The sequence below is a fragment of the Gorilla gorilla genome, chromosome 1 (assembly GCF_029281585.2).
Source record: "Gorilla gorilla gorilla isolate KB3781 chromosome 1, NHGRI_mGorGor1-v2.1_pri, whole genome shotgun sequence".
NCBI lineage: Eukaryota > Metazoa > Chordata > Mammalia > Primates > Hominidae > Gorilla > Gorilla gorilla.
Window position 1 is genome coordinate 203,530,931 of NC_073224.2, and position 19,178 is coordinate 203,550,108.

General features: G+C 46.2%; 1 protein-coding gene and 1 non-coding gene across 7 annotated transcripts in view; both read left to right on the plus strand.

The window, feature by feature from the left end:
• The window catches only part of OSCP1 (organic solute carrier partner 1), a 33,193-nt gene extending 14,523 nt beyond the window's left edge, over positions 1–18,670 (plus strand). For 5 of the 6 annotated variants that reach the window (XM_019015419.3, XM_019015411.3, XM_063700295.1 and 2 more), the window contains 8 exons: positions 3,925–4,092; positions 4,632–4,712; positions 13,077–13,180; positions 13,647–13,775; positions 14,324–14,393; positions 15,931–16,070; positions 17,509–17,572; positions 18,321–18,670. In XM_019015419.3, the coding sequence (XP_018870964.1) occupies positions 3,925–4,092; positions 4,632–4,712; positions 13,077–13,180; positions 13,647–13,775; positions 14,324–14,393; positions 15,931–16,070; positions 17,509–17,572; positions 18,321–18,437 (873 nt within the window). In that variant the 3' untranslated portion in view covers positions 18,438–18,670. Of the gene's footprint in view, positions 1–3,924; positions 4,093–4,631; positions 4,713–8,048; positions 8,231–13,076; positions 13,181–13,646; positions 13,776–14,323; positions 14,394–15,930; positions 16,071–17,508; positions 17,573–18,320 lie in introns of those variants that run through there. The other variant, XM_031004051.3, reaches the window with a different exon arrangement.
• LOC115932299 (small nucleolar RNA SNORA63) lies at positions 17,999–18,127 on the plus strand. The gene has a single exon (XR_004068592.1). It is a non-coding gene; the product is annotated as a small nucleolar RNA SNORA63 (small nucleolar RNA).
• Positions 18,671–19,178: the final 508 nt, after the last annotated feature.

The window sequence follows — 19,178 nt, forward strand, 5'->3', positions numbered from 1 at the left end:
GCCTGTAATCCCAGCACTTTGGGAGGCCAAGGCAGGAGGATCGCTTGAGCCCAGGAGTTCAAGACCAGCCTTGGCAACATAGCAAGACCCTGTCTCTAAAAAAATAGAGAGAGGGCCGGGCGCAGTGGCTCACGCCTGTAATCCCAGCACTTTGGGAGGCTGAGGCGGGTGGATCATGAGGTCAAGAGATCGAGACCATCCTGGCTAACATGGTGAAATCCCATCTCTACTAAAAATACAAAAAAAAAAAAAATTAGCCTGGTGTGGTGGCAGGCGCCTGTAGTCCCAGCTACTCGGGAGGCTGAGGCAGGAGAATGGCGTGAACCTGGGAGGCGGAGCTTGCAGTGAGCTGAGATCACGCCACTGCACTCCAGCCTGGAGGACAGAGCAAGACTCCGTCTCAAAAAAATAAATAAATAAATAAATAAAGAGAGAGAGAGAAAGAAAAATTTTAAAAATCATGATGACTGATGGTGGGAGTTAGATTTGCAGAGTCAGCACTCACTTATTACTGGTACTTAGAAGACCCAGAGAGACAGACTGCCTTTAACTGGGCCCTCTTACCTCTTGCCACTTACCTTTGGAAAGTTACTTTAACTCGGCCAGGCATGGTGGCTCATGCCTGTAATCCCAGGACTTTGGGAGGCTGAGGCAGGCGGATCACGAGGTCAAGAGATCGAGACCATCCTGGCCAACATGGTGAAACCCCATCTCTACTAAAAATACAAAAAATTAGCTGGGCATGGTGGCAAGTGCCTGTAATCCCAGCTACTTGGGAGGCTGAGGCAGGAGAATTGCTTGAACCCGGGAGGCAGAGGTTGCAGTGAGCCAAGATCGCGCCATTGCACTCCAGTCTGGGCAAAAAGAGCAAAACTCTGTCTCAAAACAAAAAAAAAAGTTACTTTAACTCTCTGAGCCTTCATTTTCTCATCTGTAAAATGAGGATAATAAATGCTACTTCATCAATTATTAGGAGAATTAAGTGAGAAACATACCTAGGCCTGGCATATAGCTGTTCAATAAATATTAATTATATTTTCAGTTCTGCTTGCTCTTCTCTCTCTGCCTTTAAAAAAGTTTAGAGACTGAGCACAGTAGCTCACACCTGTAATCCCAGCACTTTGAGAGGCCCAGGTGGAAGAATCACTTGAGCCTGGGAGTTCAAGACCAGCCTGGGCAACATAGCAAAAACCCATCTCTAATATTTTTTAACATATTAAAAAAAAAACCATAGTGAGACCTCATCTCTACTAAAAATTAGAAGAACTAGCTGGGCACAGTGGCACACAACTGTAGTCCCAGCTACTCAGGAGGCTGAGACAGAAGGATAGCTTGAGCAGGGGAGGTTGAGGCTTCAGTGAGCTGTGTTCACGCCACTGTACTCCAGCCTGGGTAACAGAGTGAGACCCCCATGTCAAAAAAAAAAAAAAAGAAAAAGAAAAGAAAAGAAGAGGAAGTTTAAATTTCCATAGAGGAAGGACACAGAACTTAGAATAAAAAAAAACTGAGTTTAAGCCTTAGCTCTACCAGTTACTAGCTGTGAGACCCAATTTACTGAATTACTCTGAACTGGCATTCCTTCATCTTATACCTGTTTTTATTCTTTATTTCTAGCATGGTTTCCTATATACAAGCACTTAATGTTTGACAATGATGGCAGAGTCTCAAATCTGTATCTCCAGTATTGTACTTTCCCAATCCCCATGCACACACACCAGGCTATTCCTGTTTTCTGGGGCTTGTTTTAATTTTTTTTTTTTTTGAGACAAAGTCTCACTCTGTCACCCAGGCTAGAGTGCAGTGGCACTAACTCGGCTCACTGCAACCTCTGCCTCCCAGGTTCAAGCAATTCTCCTGTCTCAGCCTCCTGAGTAGCTGAGGTTACAGGCACGCACCACCACACCCGGCTAATTTTTGTATTTTTAGTAGAGATGGGGTTTCACCATGTTGGCCAGGCTGGTCTCGAACTCCTGACCTCAGGTGATCCACCCACCTCGGCCTCCCAAAGTGCTGGGATAACAGCCGTGAGCCACTGCACCTGGCTAGCTATTCTGGTTGTATGCCACCTTCTAAGTGGAAATGTTTGGCTGCAGGTAGGAGAAATGGGATTGTGTAGCAGGGTCCTGGCAAGTGCCTTAGAATCTGATAGTCTTGAGGTCAAATATCATTCTGCACTTACCAGCAATGTGAAATTAGGCAAGTTTCCTCATTATTAAACTGGGCTAATACCTACCTCATAGAGTTCTTGTGAAGAATAAATGGGATCAAATGAGGTAATATATATACACGTGCTTGGCATGACACTCAGATGGTAGTTGTTTATCGTTTCAATCCTGCCCCAGACATGTCCTTAAGTTAACCGTCCATCTTCTCTCCTGGCTCCTCCACTCCCACATCCCTCAGACGTCCTTTCCTCCATCAATAGCATCATCCCTCCCTACCCGCACTAGGCTGAAAAGGCTGCAGTCCTTCTGGACAACCCTGATCATCATCCCCCAAATCTAGGCAGTCACCACCTACTGACAGCTTTTCCTTCTAAATATCGCGTGATCTTCCTTTCCCTGACTTCTCCGTTCCCACTATCTTTTTTCCAGGCCTTAAGTCTGGATTGCTCCAACAACATTTCTTTCATTCATGCAATCAGTAGATATTTATTGTAATCTTTTTAGGAACCAGGTGCTAGCTACTCCTCCTAACTAGTCTCTCCCTTCTGTCACAGCTCATCATTGCCAGATCTCGTTCCGTCACCACTTTGATCATGTCAGCTCAGAAAACTTTAACCCCCTAACTTCTACTACATCTAGTCTAAATTATATTGTGTATCTCCCCAAAAACTTTATTCTATTTTTAATAATTCAGCTTTTATTTTATATTCAGGAGGTACATGCACAGGTTTGTTACATGGGTATATTGCATGATCCTGAGGTCTGGGGTACAATTGAGCCCATCAGTCAGGTAGTCAGCATAGTACCCAATAGTTAGTTTTTCAGCCCTTGACCCCTACCTCCCTCCCTCCCTCCCCATTCTTGTAGTCCCCAGTTTCTATTGTTGCCATCTTTATTTGCTATACTTACCCAACTTTATTACCTGCCCTCCCCAACACAAACTGTCCTCAGGCCATTCTCCTCTTTCTCCCAGAAAAATAACATACTCATTGCTGCCTCCAGGCCCTCACATGTACTGTTTCCCTCAACTGGAATGTCTTTCCTCTGCCCTCAGCCAATTTAAATCCTGCAGCTGCCTCGAGGGCTATATAAGGCCACTTGTGCCACAAAGGCTGCCTTCACCACTTTGGTCCCCACCAGTTCCTCCCTTCTGATCTTTCATGTATGGTCATACCACACCTATGTGGAGATGGCTTGTTGATATCCACATAGTTCATCATTTAAAATGATTCTTATAAAGTTGTAGAACTCTATACTTGCCACTTGCACACATATTGCCTCATTTATTGCTCTGAGCACCTCTGCAACATTGGGAAATTAGAGAGTATTTTTTTTACAGATGAGAAAACTCAGGCCCAAAGAGGTTAAGAAACTTGGCCAAGGTTATACAACAAGTTAGGAGGAAAGGAGTACTTAAATTTGCATTTTCTTTCTCCAGATCCAGTGCTCACTTTGGGACTCCGCTGCTGCCAATATTATTTCAGACGTATCCCATTAACAATACACATCAGGTGACCAGAAATCCTGGTTTGCCCAGGAATGTGCTGGCTTACTCCTGTTTTCCTGGCTTAATTATTAAAAGCACCCGCTTTGACTCTAAGAAGTGTCTCGGTTTGGGTGATAAGTGATATGGTCCCCTGAGCTGTATGGCAAGCCCAGAGGTGGTTTTCAGTAAATGCTTGACTGAATCACTGTTTGGAGATTCTCACACCTGATTTTGATATGATCCCATTTCTTTTGCTTGTGTGTGGGTTGGCAGCTCTATGACCTGATGACCATGGCTTTCAAATATCAAGTATTGCTGTGTCCCCGACCCAAGGATGTGCTGCTGGTCACTTTCAATCACTTGGATACCATCAAGGGATTCATCCGAGACTCCCCAACCATCCTGCAGCAAGTGGACGAGACTTTCCGGCAGCTGACAGAAGTAAGAGTGCCATCAGTGTCTCGCCTCTCAGCCCCAGTACTTTTTCTCATCCCTCTGTTAAGAACAGGTAGATCTATGACAGAGAGAACAGGATGAGGAATGGCAAAGCCTGCCACTCTCCCAGAACATTCTGAAAAGCAATCCGTGTCCATTTTGGTAATATAATAGGGATCATCATCTTATGTCCTCTTACTGACGCCTTCACAATTGGAAAAGCAATATACAGAGCATAGCCATTTTCTCCTCACTTTTCTGAAAGGGATTTGGTGGTGGATGTTCTGCTAAATCTTGGGGAACAGGCTCTCCAGGTCTGTGGAGAATGGGAGACAGGAAGTGTACCCCTGCTCAGGTGTGGGGTAACAGGCTTTGTCACCGTGGAGAGGGAGCACTGCTGGTCTCCCCGCTGCCCCTCCTGCCCAGCAGCCCAGTCCTCTCCTTACCTATCTGGCTCCCATCCCTGAGTACCCATCTGCCCTGCCGGTGCGTACTACTCATCCCTCTTGGAAAGTGAAGTGCTGCTTTCTGCTTGCCTTTGGCAGATATATGGTGGTCTCTCTGCAGGGGAGTTCCAGCTGATCCGGCAGACACTCCTCATCTTCTTCCAAGACCTGCACATCCGAGTAAGTCAATGGGCAGCCCCGGGAACACTCAGGAGCTGCTGTACCAGGGAAACAACCCTGGTAGTCATGAGGGCAAACAAGGACGGAGATTTTGCCCAGTTAGTGATGTCCTCAGGGTTTGCCTCTCTAATGATAAAGATATTGATAATACATCTCAGCAGTTTTTAAATGGACCAAGGAAGACAGTGATGCTGCCATTCTTTTTTGATTGCCTTGTGAGTTTCTTGGAAATATAGTTTCTTCTGTTACTTCTCCAGAGGAAATATGCTGTCAAGTCAACAGCCTGATCTCAACTGCAAAACCTTTTGTTGAGCTTTATCCTCCTTGACCTCTCCAGTACTGACACTGTCAGAAGGCTGCCCCTACTCCATGGAACTCTCACCTTTCCAGGTCTTTCATGGCTCTGTACCATCGTGGGCTTCCCTTCCCTTCCCTCTCCCATCTCAATGCCTTTTACTCCTTCCTCTCCCGCCATCTGTCTCCAAACCTTCCTCCTGTCTCTACCCACCTCCTGCTAATTAGGCATCTCCTTCCTCACCCTTTTGTCTACCAGCTCCTCTGCCTGTGACTCCTGAGTCTAACCTCTACTCTACCCTGGCCCCACCCCTGCCCTCCAGACTCACATCTCCACCACCTTGCTGAAACTTCCCACCAGGATGCCCACCAGTGCCTACAACTTGCTGTCTGTAGCTAAACTAATCTCCACAGTTCAGGTGCTGCCCTGACTTTCTCATTTCTTTTGAGGGCACCACCACCATTCTCCTACTCACTTGACTCAGAACCAGAATGTCACCTTTGATTCCCCTTCCCTGATCTTCATCCAATTGCTTCTAAGACCCATAGAGTCGGCGGAGCGCAGTGGCTCACGCCTGTAATCCCAGCACATTGGGAGGACAAGGTGGGCAGATCACCTGAGGTCAGGAGTTTGAGACCAGCCTGGCCAACATGGTAAAACCCCATCTCTACTAAAAATACAAAAATGAGCCAGGCGTGGTGGCAAGCACCTGTAGTCCCAGCTACTCAGGAGGCTGAGGCAGGAAAATTGCTTGAACCCAGGAGGCGGAGGTTACAGTGAGCCGGGATCGCACCACTGCACTCCAGCTTGGGCGACAGAGGGAGACTCCGTCTCAAAAACGAACAAACAAACAAACAAACAAACAAAAATAGAGTCGGCCTTGTCAATATCTACACCCTCTTTTCCTTTTTTTTTTGAGACAGTGTCTTACTATGTTTCCCAGGCTGGTCTCTAACTTTTGGGCTCAAGTGATCCTCCTCCCTCAGCCTCTCAAAGTGCTAGGATTATAGGTGTGAGCCACCATGCCCTGGCACACCTTCCTCTCCATCCCTGTTGCCACCATCCTGGCTCAGGCCCTCATACTCTTGTGGGCTATGCTTCCCAACTGGGCCCCTCTCCTCCTGCCTTGCCTACATAGCCAGGCAATTCTACATCCTAACTTTTAAAAACACATTTTCTAGCCAGGCACAGTGGCTCATGCCTGTAATCCTAGCACTTTGGGAGGCCAAGGTGGACGGATCACTTGAGCCCAGGAGTTTGAGGCCAGCCTGGGCAACATGACAAACCCCATCTCTACCAAAAATACAAAATTAACTGGGCAAGGTGGTGCGTGTCTGTATTCCCAGATATTTGGGAGGCTGAGGTGGGAGGATCACTTGAGCCCAGGAGGTCAAGGCTGCAGTGAGCCAAGATCATGCTACTAGGCTGGGCGCAGTGGCTCACGCCTGTAATCCCAGCACTTTGGGAGGCCAAGGTGGGTGGATCACGTGGTCAGGAGTTTGAGACCAGCCTGGCCAACATGGTGAAACCCTGTCTCTACTAAAAATACAAAAATTAGCCAGGCGCCTTTAATCCCAGCTACTCGGGAGACTCAGGCAGGAGAATCACGTGAACCTGAGAGGCAGAGGTTGCAGTGAGCCGAGTTAGTGCCACTGCACTCTAGCCTAGGCAACAGAGCAAGACTCCATCTCAAAAAAAAAAAAAAAATCATGCTACTGTGCTCCAGCCTGGGCTGAGACCCTGTCTCAAAAAAATAAATAAATAAATAAAAATAAAATAAAAACACATTTCTGAAGCCTGGGCAACATGGTAAAACCCCATCTCTACAAAAACAAAAATTAGCCAGGCATGGTGGCGCATGCCTATAGTCCCAGTTAGGAGGCTGAAATGGGAGGACGGCTGCACTGAGCCATGGTGGATCCATGATTCAGACCAGGTGTCAGAGCGAGACCATGTCTCAAAAAAAAAAAAAAATTCTGAGCTTCTGAATTTTGAATCTGTCTCTCTTGGACAGGGCTTTGTTTCCTGCCACAATTTAACCAACTGATGTGGGAAAGATGGTATGATATGGTAAAACAAGCCCAGGCTCTGGAGCCAGACATGTTTCTCTTTTTTTTTCTTTTTTTTTTTTTTTGAGACAGGTTCTCATTTTGTTGCCCAGACTGGAGTATGGTGGCACAATCATGGCTCACTGCAGCCTCAATCTCCTGGGCTCAAGTGACTTTCCACCTCAGCCTCTCGAGTAACTGGGACTACAGGAGCATGCCACCATGCCTGGCTAATTTTTTGTATTTTTTGTAGAGATAGAATCTTGCTTTGTTGCCCAGGTTGGTCTTGAACTCCTGAGCTCAAGCAATCTGCCTGCCTTGGCCTCTCAAAGTGCTGGGATTACAAGTGTGAGCCACTGTGCCCAGCTTCACCTTTCTCTTTGAATCTCAACTCCAGAGCTGGGCACAGTGGCGAGTGCCTGTAGTCTGAACTACTTGGGATATTGAGGCAGGAGGATCACTTGAGCCCAGGAGTTCAAGACCATCCTGGGCAACATAGTGAGACTCTGTCCTTAGAATAAAATGTTTTGTTTTTGAGACAGAGTCTCACTCTGTCTGGAATGCAGTGGCACAATCTCGGCTTACTGCAACCTCCACCTCCCGGGTTCAAGCAATTCTCCTGCCTCAGCCTCCCAAACAGCTGAGATTACAGGCGCCTGCCACCACGCCTGGCTAATTTTTGTTTTAGTAGAGATGGGGTTTCACCATGTTAGCCAGGCTGGTCTCAAATTCTTGACCTCAGGTGATCCGCCCACCTCAGCCTCCCAAAGTGCTGGGATTACAGGCATGAGCCACCATGCCCAGCCAAAATAAAACAATTTTTAATTAAGAAAATGAATCCCAACTATAGGACTAGCTCCATGACCTTGGGCAAAATAACTTCTCTTAAGTCTTAGTTTCTTCATCTGAAAAATGAAAATTATAATACCTAATTTTGTTGGATTAACTGAAACAGCATATGTAACATATATGTATTTGTTTGTGCATATACAGAGAGAGTGCTTCTGGAAGCATATGCAAGAAACAGTTCACAGTGCACAGTGTTGCCTTCCAGGAGTGGGGAACTATATGGAGGACAGGAGAAGGAGACTGACTTTCCATTATGTATACCCTTTTGAGACCTTTGAGATTTGTACCTGGGCAAAATAAAATTTTAAAAAGGGGAAGAAATGCAATGTATTTAGTGCCTTATTGTATTTCCCTTCCATGGACAAAGGAAGATAAATAGATTTCAATTCCGATGCCAAATTTTTCTTTCTTTTTTTTTTTTTTTTTTTTTTTTTGAGATGCAGTCTGGCTCTGTCACCCAGGCTGGAGTGCAGTGGCACCATCTCAGCTCACTGCAACCTCCACCTCCCTGGTTCAAGCAATTCCCCTGCCTCAGCCTCCCGAGTAGCTGGGATTACAGGTGCACACCGCCACATCCAGCTAATTTTTTTGTATTTTTAGTAGAGACGGGGTTTAACCACGTTGGCCAGACTGGTCTTGAACTCCTGACCTCAGGCAATCCACCCGCCTCAGCCTCCCAAAGTGCTGGAATTATAGGCGCGAGCCACAGCGCCCGGCCTTATTTTTAACTCTCATGAAGAATTGTATTTGCTATGGATGAAGCAATAATAACATCAATATAAATTAAGATCTCTGTCATTGATTAAAATAAAAAATATGAAAGTACAAATAAGATTAAGTTTTTCATTAAATTTAAAATAACAATTTTGAAATATTAAAAATTCTGTATCATAGTGTTATCAGGGCTGCATATTTGGGTATTATTTTATGGATTGGTAGTAACATAAACAGCCATATTGATTTCCCAGTTCCGACAAGATAAAATTCATTATAATGAAAAGGCTTTCAGCTGGGTGCAGTGGCTCACGCCTGTAATCCCAGCACTTTGGGAGGCCAAGGCAGGCGGATCACAAGGTCAGGAGATCGAGACCATCCTGGCCAACATGGTGAAACCCCGTCTCTACTAAAAATACAAAAATTAGCTGGGTGTGATAATATTCTGCCACTGGGAGTGATGGCTCATACCTGTAATCCAAGCACTTTGGGAGGCCAAGGCCGGAGGATTCCTTGAGCCTAGGATTTCAAGGCTGCAGTAAGCTATGATCATGTTCACTGTACTCCAGTCTATGCAACAGAGCAAGACTCTGTGTCAAAAAAAAAAAAAAAAAGTCCGGGCGCCATGGCTCACGCCTGTAATCCCAACACTTTGGGAGGCCAAGGCAGGTGGATCATGAGGTCAGGAGTTCGAGACCAGCTGGCCAAGATGGTGAAACCCCATCTCTACTAAAAAATACAAAAATTAGCCAGGTGTGGTGGCGGGCGCCTGTAATCCCAGCTACTTGAGAGGCTGAGGCAGGAGAATCGCTTGAACCCAGGAAGCAGAGGTTGCAGCGAGCCGAGATCATGCCACTGTACTCTAGCCTGGGCGACAGAGCAAGACTCCATCTCAAAAAAAAAAAAAAGAGGCCAGGCACCGTGGCACACACCTGTAATCCCAGCACTTTGGGAGGCTGAGGCAGGCAGATCACTTGAGGTCAGGAGTTCGAGACCGGCCTGGCCAACATGGTGAAACCCCGTCTCTACTAAGAATACAAAAATTAGCTGGGTGTGGTGGCACATGCCTGTAGTCCCGGCTATTCAGGAGGCTGAGGCAGGAGAATCACTTGAACCCGGGAGGCAGAGGTTGCAGTGAGCCAAGATCGCACCACTGCACTACAGCCTGGGCTACAGAGCAAGACGCTGCCTTAAAAAATTAAAATAAAAAAATACAGCAGGCGAGAAGGAAGGCAGGGAGACCAGACAGGAGGCTTCTGCAGTGGGGCAGGCAGAAAATAGTGAAGGCCTGCATGGGGAGCAATAGTTGGGGTGCAGAGGAAAGGCTTGGCAACTGAATAGATATGGGAAGGGTTGAGGAAGAGACAAAGATGGGCCCTGTTCTGAGCAGGGGGAATTTGAGGTACATCCTAGGGGACCCGTAGATGGAAATGTGTGACAGGCAATGGGATGGATGGGTCAGTGCCAGGGAAGGAGCTGGAGTGGGACCTTGAGATCTGGGAGCCATGAGCTCAGAGGTGAGCCCTGGAGTATGGGAGGAGACGAGATCACCTGGGAAAGGAAAGGGTGGAGGGAGAAGAAAAGGCCAGCAGAGGGGCTGAGCAAGCAGACAGACCTAACAGTCCTCTCCAGCCACTGGCAGAGTCTCAGGCCAAACACAGACACACACATGACCTAAATTTGTACATTTCAGATCTACCATGCCATAGTCAACCTCGTAAGATTAAACTAACAGAGGTTCTAGCACATATAAATATTCCCAATTCTCCCTCTAAATTTTCTTTCTCCTTTCTTGTACTCACATCCCTTGGTCACAGAATCTTGAGGTTAAAAATGTCTTAAACGTCATCCAGCAAACCCTCTGACCAAACCAGTTTACACGTTCCCCTGAAAACGTGACTCACACCTGCTCATCTCCATCTCTGAAGTGTCTCTACACCTACCTTCTTCCTCCAGGCTCAGCTCCAGACCCACAGTCACGCCTGCCTCCCCCCAGACTCCCGGCATGCCAGCCGTCATTCTCCTCAGCAAGCTTCTATGCACCTGCTATGCAGCATGTCCTGCTTTAAAGTGTTATTTTTCTCCATTTTATGCTTGTGTCCTGTGTCCAAATAGACTTGTAATAATAAGAGTATTGGCTACCATTTATTGAGCACATAGTCTATGTGTCAGCCTTTGCTTTTTTTTTTTTTTTCAGATAGAGTCTTGCTCTGTTGCCCAGGCTGGAATACAGTGACAAGGTCTCAGCTCAATGCAACCTCCACCTCCTGGGTTCAAGCGATTCTCCTGCCTCAGCCTCCCGAGTAGCTAGATTACAGGCACATGCCACCACACCCAGCTAATTTTTTGTATTTTTAGTAGAGACAGGGTTTCACCATGTTGGCCAGGCTGGTCTTGAACTCCTGACCTCATGATCCTCCTGCCTCAGCCTCCCAAAGTGCTGGGATTACTGGCGTGAGCCACTGCACCCAGCCGGCTTTACTTTTTATACATTGTCTGATTTAGTTGTCACAGTAACCCACCAAGTTATCTATTATTATTACTATTATTACCCCCAGGTTACCAAAGGGAAAACTGATGCACAGAAAGGTTGTGTAATTTCCCAAAAACCCAGAAGTGGCCTGTCCAGTATTTAAGCCTTCAGAGTCTAACATCAGTATGCCAAGCTGCCAGCTCACACATTCTTATCGCTTTGCATTTTCACTGCCTTGCACACAACAAATGCTTATTCTTTCCATTTTTTTTTTTTTTTTTTTTTTGAGACAGAGTCTTGCTCTGTTGCCCAGGCTGGAGTGCAGTGGCATGATCTCGGCTCACTGCAACCTCCACCTCTGGGGTTCAAGCAATTCTCGTGCCTTGTCCTCGTGAGTAGCTGGGATTACAGGCATGAGCCACCACACCCTGGTAATTTTTTTATTTTTAGTAAGCACAGGGTTTCACCATGTTGGCCAGGCTGGTCTCGAACTCCTGACCTCAGGTGATCCACCTGCCTCAGCCTCCTAAAGTGCTAGGATTACAGGCGTGAGCCACCACACCCAGCCTAAGATACTTATTCTTGATTATATTACTAATATAACCTTATAGAATATTAGAGTTGAAGAGATCTTCAAGCTCATCTCTTATTTTACAGATAAGGAAGCCAAGACCCAGTAAAACTGATTAACTGCTACTATCTTTATGAGATTTAATCTGTGAGTGACCGAAACCTCTATACAGAGTACACGAACCCAGGAGAAGGAATAAGTGTAATGTGTTTTCAGTCACCTAAAAGATCCTCAAACTTAAATGCCAGCTGGATCCCCCTGCCCCAGCCCCATCCTTCTTTCTAGTCCAGCATGTGGATAAGGCTCGGGCTCCAAAGTCAGAATCACAGGAGTTTGAATCCTTAGCTCTGCCCCTTACCAGCTGGCTGACCTTGAGGAGGCGTCTTAACCTCTGAGCTGCCTCATGTAGAAAGGGGCCATATGAGGTTCTTACAGCTCAAGGCCTGCAGCTGCATGGAAAGTAGGCAGGGAACCAAGGAATACGGGTGGAATTTGGAGTCACCTTTGGTTTTGAATCCTGGCCCTGCCTCTTAGCTCTCTTTGGGCAAGTCACTTCACTCTCTACTTTAGCTTTCTCGTCTTTAAAATGGGGGTAATAGGACTCACCTGGAAGGTTTGCTGTGCTGCTCAAAAGTAGTTCTGTTTGTAGCCGAGCACGGTGGCTCACGCCTGTAATCCCAGCACTTTGGGAGGCTGAGGCAGGCAGATCACTTGGGCTTAGGATTTTGAGCCTGGCCAACATGGCGAAACCCCATCTCTACAAAAAAATATAAAAATTAGCTGGGCACAGTGGCTCACACCTGTGGTCCCAGCTACTTGGGGGCTATGACAGGAGAATCGCATGAGCTGGCGGGGCTGAGGTGGCAGTGAGGCAAGATCGTGCCACTGCACTCCAGCCTGGGTGACAAAGTGAGTCCCTATCTCAAAAAAAAAAAATAGTTCTGTTTGTTAAAATACAGTTAACTCTGCAAGTGTAATTTTTTCTCCCTTCTTCTTTTTTTTTTTTTGAGATGAAGTCTTGCTCTGTCGCCCAGGCTGGAGTGCAATGGCACGATCTTGGCTCACTGCAACCTCTGCCTTCCAGGTTCAAGCAATTCTCCTGCCTCAGCCTCCTGAGTAGCTGAGACTACAGGTGCCCACCACCACGCCCGGCTAACTTTTTGTATTTTTAGTAGAGACAGGGTTTCACCGTGTTAGCCAGGATGGTCTCGATCTCCTGACCTCATGATCCGCCCGCCTCAGCCTCTCAAAGTGCTGGGATTACAGGCGTGATCCACTGCGCCCGGCCTCTCCCTTCTTATTGTTATAAACTCATAGGTCATGTTCCCAAACCATTACGCACTTTCCACCCTCAGAATATTGATGTCTATGAAAATATACCAAGAAAAATGACAATAAGTGTATTTTTTTCCAGGTATCCATGTTTCTAAAGGACAAAGTTCAGAATAATAACGGTCGCTTTGTGTTGCCGGTGTCCGGGCCTGTTCCTTGGGGAACTGAAGTTCCAGGACTCATCAGGTGAATTCCCAACAATGATCAGAGCTATGTTTGGGGTGCTAGGAAATCAGCACATGGGCCGCACACGGAATGCCGCACTGCCAAGCCACTCACAGTCTGCCCAGCCCTTCTCTTTCTTCAGTAAAACAGCTATTGAAAAAGTCAGGTTCTAATCCCCACCTTGTCACTTAGTAGAGGGACTTGAGGCAAGTTACCCAGTTCCCCAGGACTAATTTCCTCATCTGTTAAATGGTTACTGTGTGGATGAATAAGATAATAGTGCTCTAACGTGCTTACAAAGCAATTGGCACATACATATGCTCAATAAATATTATTATTGTATTATTCTTATTATTATTACAACCAGCACCTTTATCTTGAAGGAGAGCATGTATTCCTTTTTTGTTCTGTAGTACAAAGAATAAAGAAGCCTCCAGGACTACCTAAGCTTGGAGAACATTCCATCATGTCATACTTTGTATTGTAGAATGTTCAACAACAAAGGTGAAGAAGTGAAGAGGATAGAATTCAAGCATGGTGGAAACTATGTCCCTGCACCCAAAGAAGGTTCTTTTGAACTTTATGGAGACCGAGTCCTGAAACTGGGAACTAACATGTAAGCAAATTCTTCTCTGAGTGAATTCAAGTCCAAGGGAGGTCACTTCATTTAAAAAAAAAAAAAGAAAAACAGCCAGACTTCTGCTATGAAAATCCCTGCCGACAATAGGAGTAATTTCCCCTTAGGTACACTGCATACAGAGGCCTGACATTTCAAAGGGCACCCAGGAACGCCAAACATAAGGCAACTCAACAGAATGAAAAGATACATGATGTTCAATAGCCATGCAAGAGAACTAGCCAAAATCTGTGTTGCAGTGGAAATCCAGAAAGACTTATCCGTTCTGTAAAGCTGCATATCTTTTCAGTGATGCGTGTTACTCTTCACAAGAGGAGGCATTGCCACCCAGCCTCCCCAGGTGTTTTTCTTTAGGAAGAAGTGAAATGTGAGTGGTTAACACGCACTCAGTTGCATTCTGTACCCACAGCACCTTTCTGGATGCTATTTAATGTCTCAGAATAAAAGCTACAAACTATGCTTATGAGTTAGAGAGAAGTCCGTGGAAAGGGGCTGGATAATGTCACCATTTTCTGTTGACACACCAGGTACAGCATGAATCAGCCTGTGGAAACTCATATGTCTGGATCATCAAAGAACTTAGCCTCATGGACCCAGGTGAGCTGCTGCCTTCCTTGCCTACCCTCACAGCTTCTCTCTAGATACAGAAGTCTACATAAAGAGAGGTGAGAACGCTTTAGATTTCGGATCTAGCCAACATTTCCCCTGTTGTGTGCAATCTTCTCCATTCCACCTTACGAGTACACAGGTTTTAATTGTAGCTTTTCATGGAGACTTCCAGTGATCTCACTAATTAGGTAATTTTAGGCTTGGCTCAGCCACCATAATTAAGAGGAACCACACACCAGGACATATGCAGTAGTGTAGTACCAGTGCCATTAGGTCCGTGATTGCTGACATCAGCACTCGTGTGTATTCTGATCATTAAAACATTTCTTTTTAATGTTTCCCTCTATAGCACCATGGTAGCTAAGTCAGAGTGGGGGGTTTTAGTTTCTCTGAATTCCATCCTTACAAGTTTTCGCTGAACTAGCTCCCAGCTAGCTGTAGGAGAGATCACAGAATATTAAATTATTCAGCAAACATTTATTAAACTGCTTCTATGGGCTGGGGACCCAGGGACACGAAGCTGACATAGATGTGGTCCCATCTTGAAGGGGCCTGTGGGACCCTGGGAAAGATGGCGAAAGAAACAACTCAAATGAGGTGGAGGAAGGGCTGGCTGGGGATCCTGAACAAAGTGCTGTGCCAGAGGAATTCATGTCTGTCCAGTGGACAGGGATCACAGGGATCAAGAAGGCATTTCAGAGGCGGGGATATTGAAGTGGGGCTCTAGAGTAGGTAAACTATGAAACAGCAGAGAGGGAGAAATGGGCACACGGACCAAGGTGACAGAGGGGCAAGAGTGTTCCCGGGAGGAGGATGGCAGTGTCTCCCACGAGGCTTACGTAATGGATCACAGTATCATGGAGGCTTGCTGGCAGAGATTCGCCTGGACAGGGACACTGGGGCCTGACCAGGAAGGGTGGTAAACAATTTGGGCTTTGTTCTTTCGACAGGAGGCAGAGGGGTTTGTTTCAAGCCAGGGAGAAATGAGACAAAAACTGCATTTAGGTAACTGGTGGTGGAGTGAGGGGAGAGGCAGAACAGGGGAGGCCAGGCTACCAGGAAGAGGGGTACAGGATGAGGCAGGATGAGGACTGTGAGAGGAGGGAATGGACTCGAGGGTGTGTTCCCGGCCGTCACCACCTGAGGGCAGTGTGGCAGCGCCTCTGGAACAGACTGGACTGAGGCAACTTGTAAATGCTGAGGGAACCCGATTGACAGGAAAGGAAGCCATACACTTCTCCTTCAAGGAGGAAGGTAGTGAGAGGAGAAACGTGGATCCCTGGGGCTTCCGCTCTTGCGGACAGTATGAAAATCTCTGGTTTGCAAAGTTGCTACATGCCCTCTGCTACTGACGTGATTGTTTTTCTTTTGGTTAAGCCTGCTTTCTACACTTTATTTGGACCCAGAAATAATTTAAATAGCAATTGTTCCACCTTATTTTATAATACCTACCTGTGTCTCTGAGGTTTTAGCAGGAAATGTGATTGCCTTCATGTGGCTAAAAATCATGCAACTGTTTCTACAGGAAAGCATTGCTCCAAACCCTCTTGCTAAAGAAGAGCTGAATTTCTTGGCCAGGCTGATGGGAGGGATGGAGATTAAGAAACCCAGTGGCCCTGAGCCCGGATTCCGGTTGAATCTCTTCACCACCGATGAAGAAGAGGAGTATGTTTTAAACCTGTTTCGTTAAAGACATATAAAAATCCCAAGCATGACAAGAACACAAAATGACTATTACAAACCAGTGGCACTTATAAATATTTGTGTAAATATCACAAATAAAATACCAACAAATTTAATAATTTAAATAGCCCACCAGGATGAAATGGCCTGAATCTTCCAGAGTCATTCAAAAAAAGAGATGGGGCCGGGTGCAGTGGCTCACGCCTGTAGTCCCAGCACTTTGGGAGGCCAAGGCAGGCGGATCACAAGGTCAGGAGGTCGAGACCATCCTGGCTAACATGGTGAAACCCCGTCTCTACAAAAAAAAAAAATACAAAAAATTAGCTGGGTGTGGTGGCACGCACCTGTAGTCCCAGCTACTCGGGAGGCTGAGGCAGGAAAATCACTTGAACCTGGGAGGCAGAGGTTGCAGTGAGCCAAGACTGCGCCATTGCACTCCAGTCTGGGAGACACACAGCAAGACTCTGTCTCAAAAAAAAAAAAAAAAAAAAAAAAGAGACGTGTGATGGTGCGCACCTGTAGTCCCAGCTACCCACAAGGTTGAGGCAGAAGGATCGTCTGAGCCCAGGAGTTTAAGGTTAAGCAAGCTGTGATCATGCCACTGCATTCCAGCCTAGGAGAGAGAGCAACACCCTGTCTCTAAAAAATGATAATAAACAAAACAAAAAAAGAGTTACAATGTTTTACTTATCAGAGAACAGCTGAATAAGCAGTGTTAGAAGCCAGGATGACCAGATTAAGACAGTGTGTTAAGAAACCAGAGTGAGGTTGGAGCTTGATTTCCCTGTATTAGACAGTATAACCCAAAACCAACAGCAATAGTAAATCACCCACGGTGATTTATAGTGCTTTACAGTTTACAGAGCACTTTTGCATGCATTATCTCATGTGATCCTCCTCAAAACCAAGTATTTGGCGTGAGTGTCACCTTTCATTGAACTATTAATAACTTCTTTTGTTTAATTCTGTGTGACAGGTACTATGTAAAGTCCTGGGAATGCAAAGATGTAAGACCTAGAGCCTGTCCTCAGGAAGCTCTCAGCTTAGTGGGAGAGTGAACATGTACAGATATAAGTTATTTCAGTGCTGTGTCATGAATGCGCTAATTGAGGACAGTGACTGACTTTGCACTGGCAGATTGAAGGAGCTGGCATTTGATCTAGGTCTTGGAGTTTGCCAAGCAGAGGAAGGGAAGAAACATTCTTGGCAGGGTTTATAATGTGCAAAGTCACAGAGAGATAAAAGAACTTGACTTTCTAGGTCATAGGGTACATTGGTGGGAGATGGGGTAGAAAGTTTAAGAGAAATGGCAGAAGATGAGGCAGAAAAAATAGGTTGCCAACTGATCAAGAGCCAGTTTGCCATGCTGGCAGGGAAAGAACCCTAATGTTGCACCCATTTTCTTTACCATCTCATCTAGACAAGCAGCGCTAACCAGGCCAGAAGAGTTATCCTATGAAGTTATCAACATACAAGCCACCCAGGTACGTACAGGGGATTACACAGGGTCCAGTCATATTCCTTTCCTCATCTTTTTTTTTTTTTTTTTTTTTTTTTGAGACAGGGTCTCGCTCTGTCACCCAGGTGAAGTGCAGTGGCTCAATCTCAGCTCACCGCAACTTCCACCTCCCAGGTTTAAGCAATTCTCATGCCTCAGCCTGCCGAGTAGTTGGGATTACAGGTGCCCGCCACTATGCCCAGCTTTTTTTTTTTTTTTTTTTTTTTGGTATTTTTAGTAGAGGTGGGGTTTCACCAAGTTGGCCAGGCTGGTCTTAAACTCCTGACCTCAAGTGATCCACCCGCCTTGGCCTCCCAAAGTGCTGGGATTACAAAGGTGAGCCACCGTACCCAGCCTCCCTTCCTCCTTTCCTCCTCTTATATAACATTGGACTTCAGAGACCCTCTTTTTCAAGCAGGATTCAGACTACAATATAGCTGTTAAGTGCTGTATTGTCATTCCCCCTGCTCAAATTAAAGATGTTTCTTAACTATACCCATCTGCTATTCTGTAGCAGCCAGGGATGCTTGGTCACATACATGTTGATGAAGAAAAAAATATATAGACCCTCTTCTTCTCTCTGATCAGCCTGTAACTACAATCCCTTTTCTGACAAACAGGTGCGCAACTGAAACATATCAGTCGTGGGACAAAAAACTAAGTGCCTAGTGCACAAAGAGGCAGCCTGCCAGCACAGCCTCTTCATGCCCTTTTACCTCTCATTTCCCTCATAGGACCAGCAACGGAGCGAGGAGCTGGCTCGAATCATGGGGGAGTTTGAGATCATGGAGCAGCCAAGGCTGAGCACCAGCAAAGGGGACGATTTGCTCGCCATGATGGATGAGTTATAGCTGTTCTGACCAGGTGTCCTTTGCCCCCAGGGAGAGGCTGCTGGATGGTGACCCCTGGGGAATGCCCCATGGCCCAGAATGATGCTGCTAGTTTTCTACTGAGTGAAGCCATTACGTCTATTTCTTGTTTATGTTGTAAGGAACTGTGTGAGTCTCCCTTGAGGAGCACTCACTCTTGAAGGCACACACATACACATATTTTCAGTGAAATATATTCTGACTTTTAAACTTGACCTTTCCCATTTTATTCTTAATTCTGTGGCAACCACCAAAAGCCTCCTAAGCCATAGGTTTGAGCCCCAGAGTGGGTAAGGGGTCACCCCTACTGTCATTTTCAGGATTACTATTTCAGCTTTCCTGTGGGGATCTACAAAGGCCTGTAAACATTAACAAAATCCTTGGCTTTCTGGGATACATTCTGCCTGTAGGCAAGTTTGAAATCAATGACTGTTCGAGGCAGTTGCCATAAACAGTGAGGGCTCAGTGTAAAAGACCTTCTTCTGCATGGCTCACTAGGAACTGTAACCTCAGAGGAAGAGTAAGCAAGGCCGCGACGGGGAACACTCAGCTGGCCCCAGGCAGGACATGCCAGCATCTGTACTTCCCGCACGTCCGTCTATCCATGCGGTGTCAGTTTATCCCATACTGACATGTATACCAAGAGAATATTTTCTTCTTTTCAGCATGACATGTACTCCTTACCCCCAGGGTCTTCCTCTACCCCTGAGTGTGCTTTGCCTT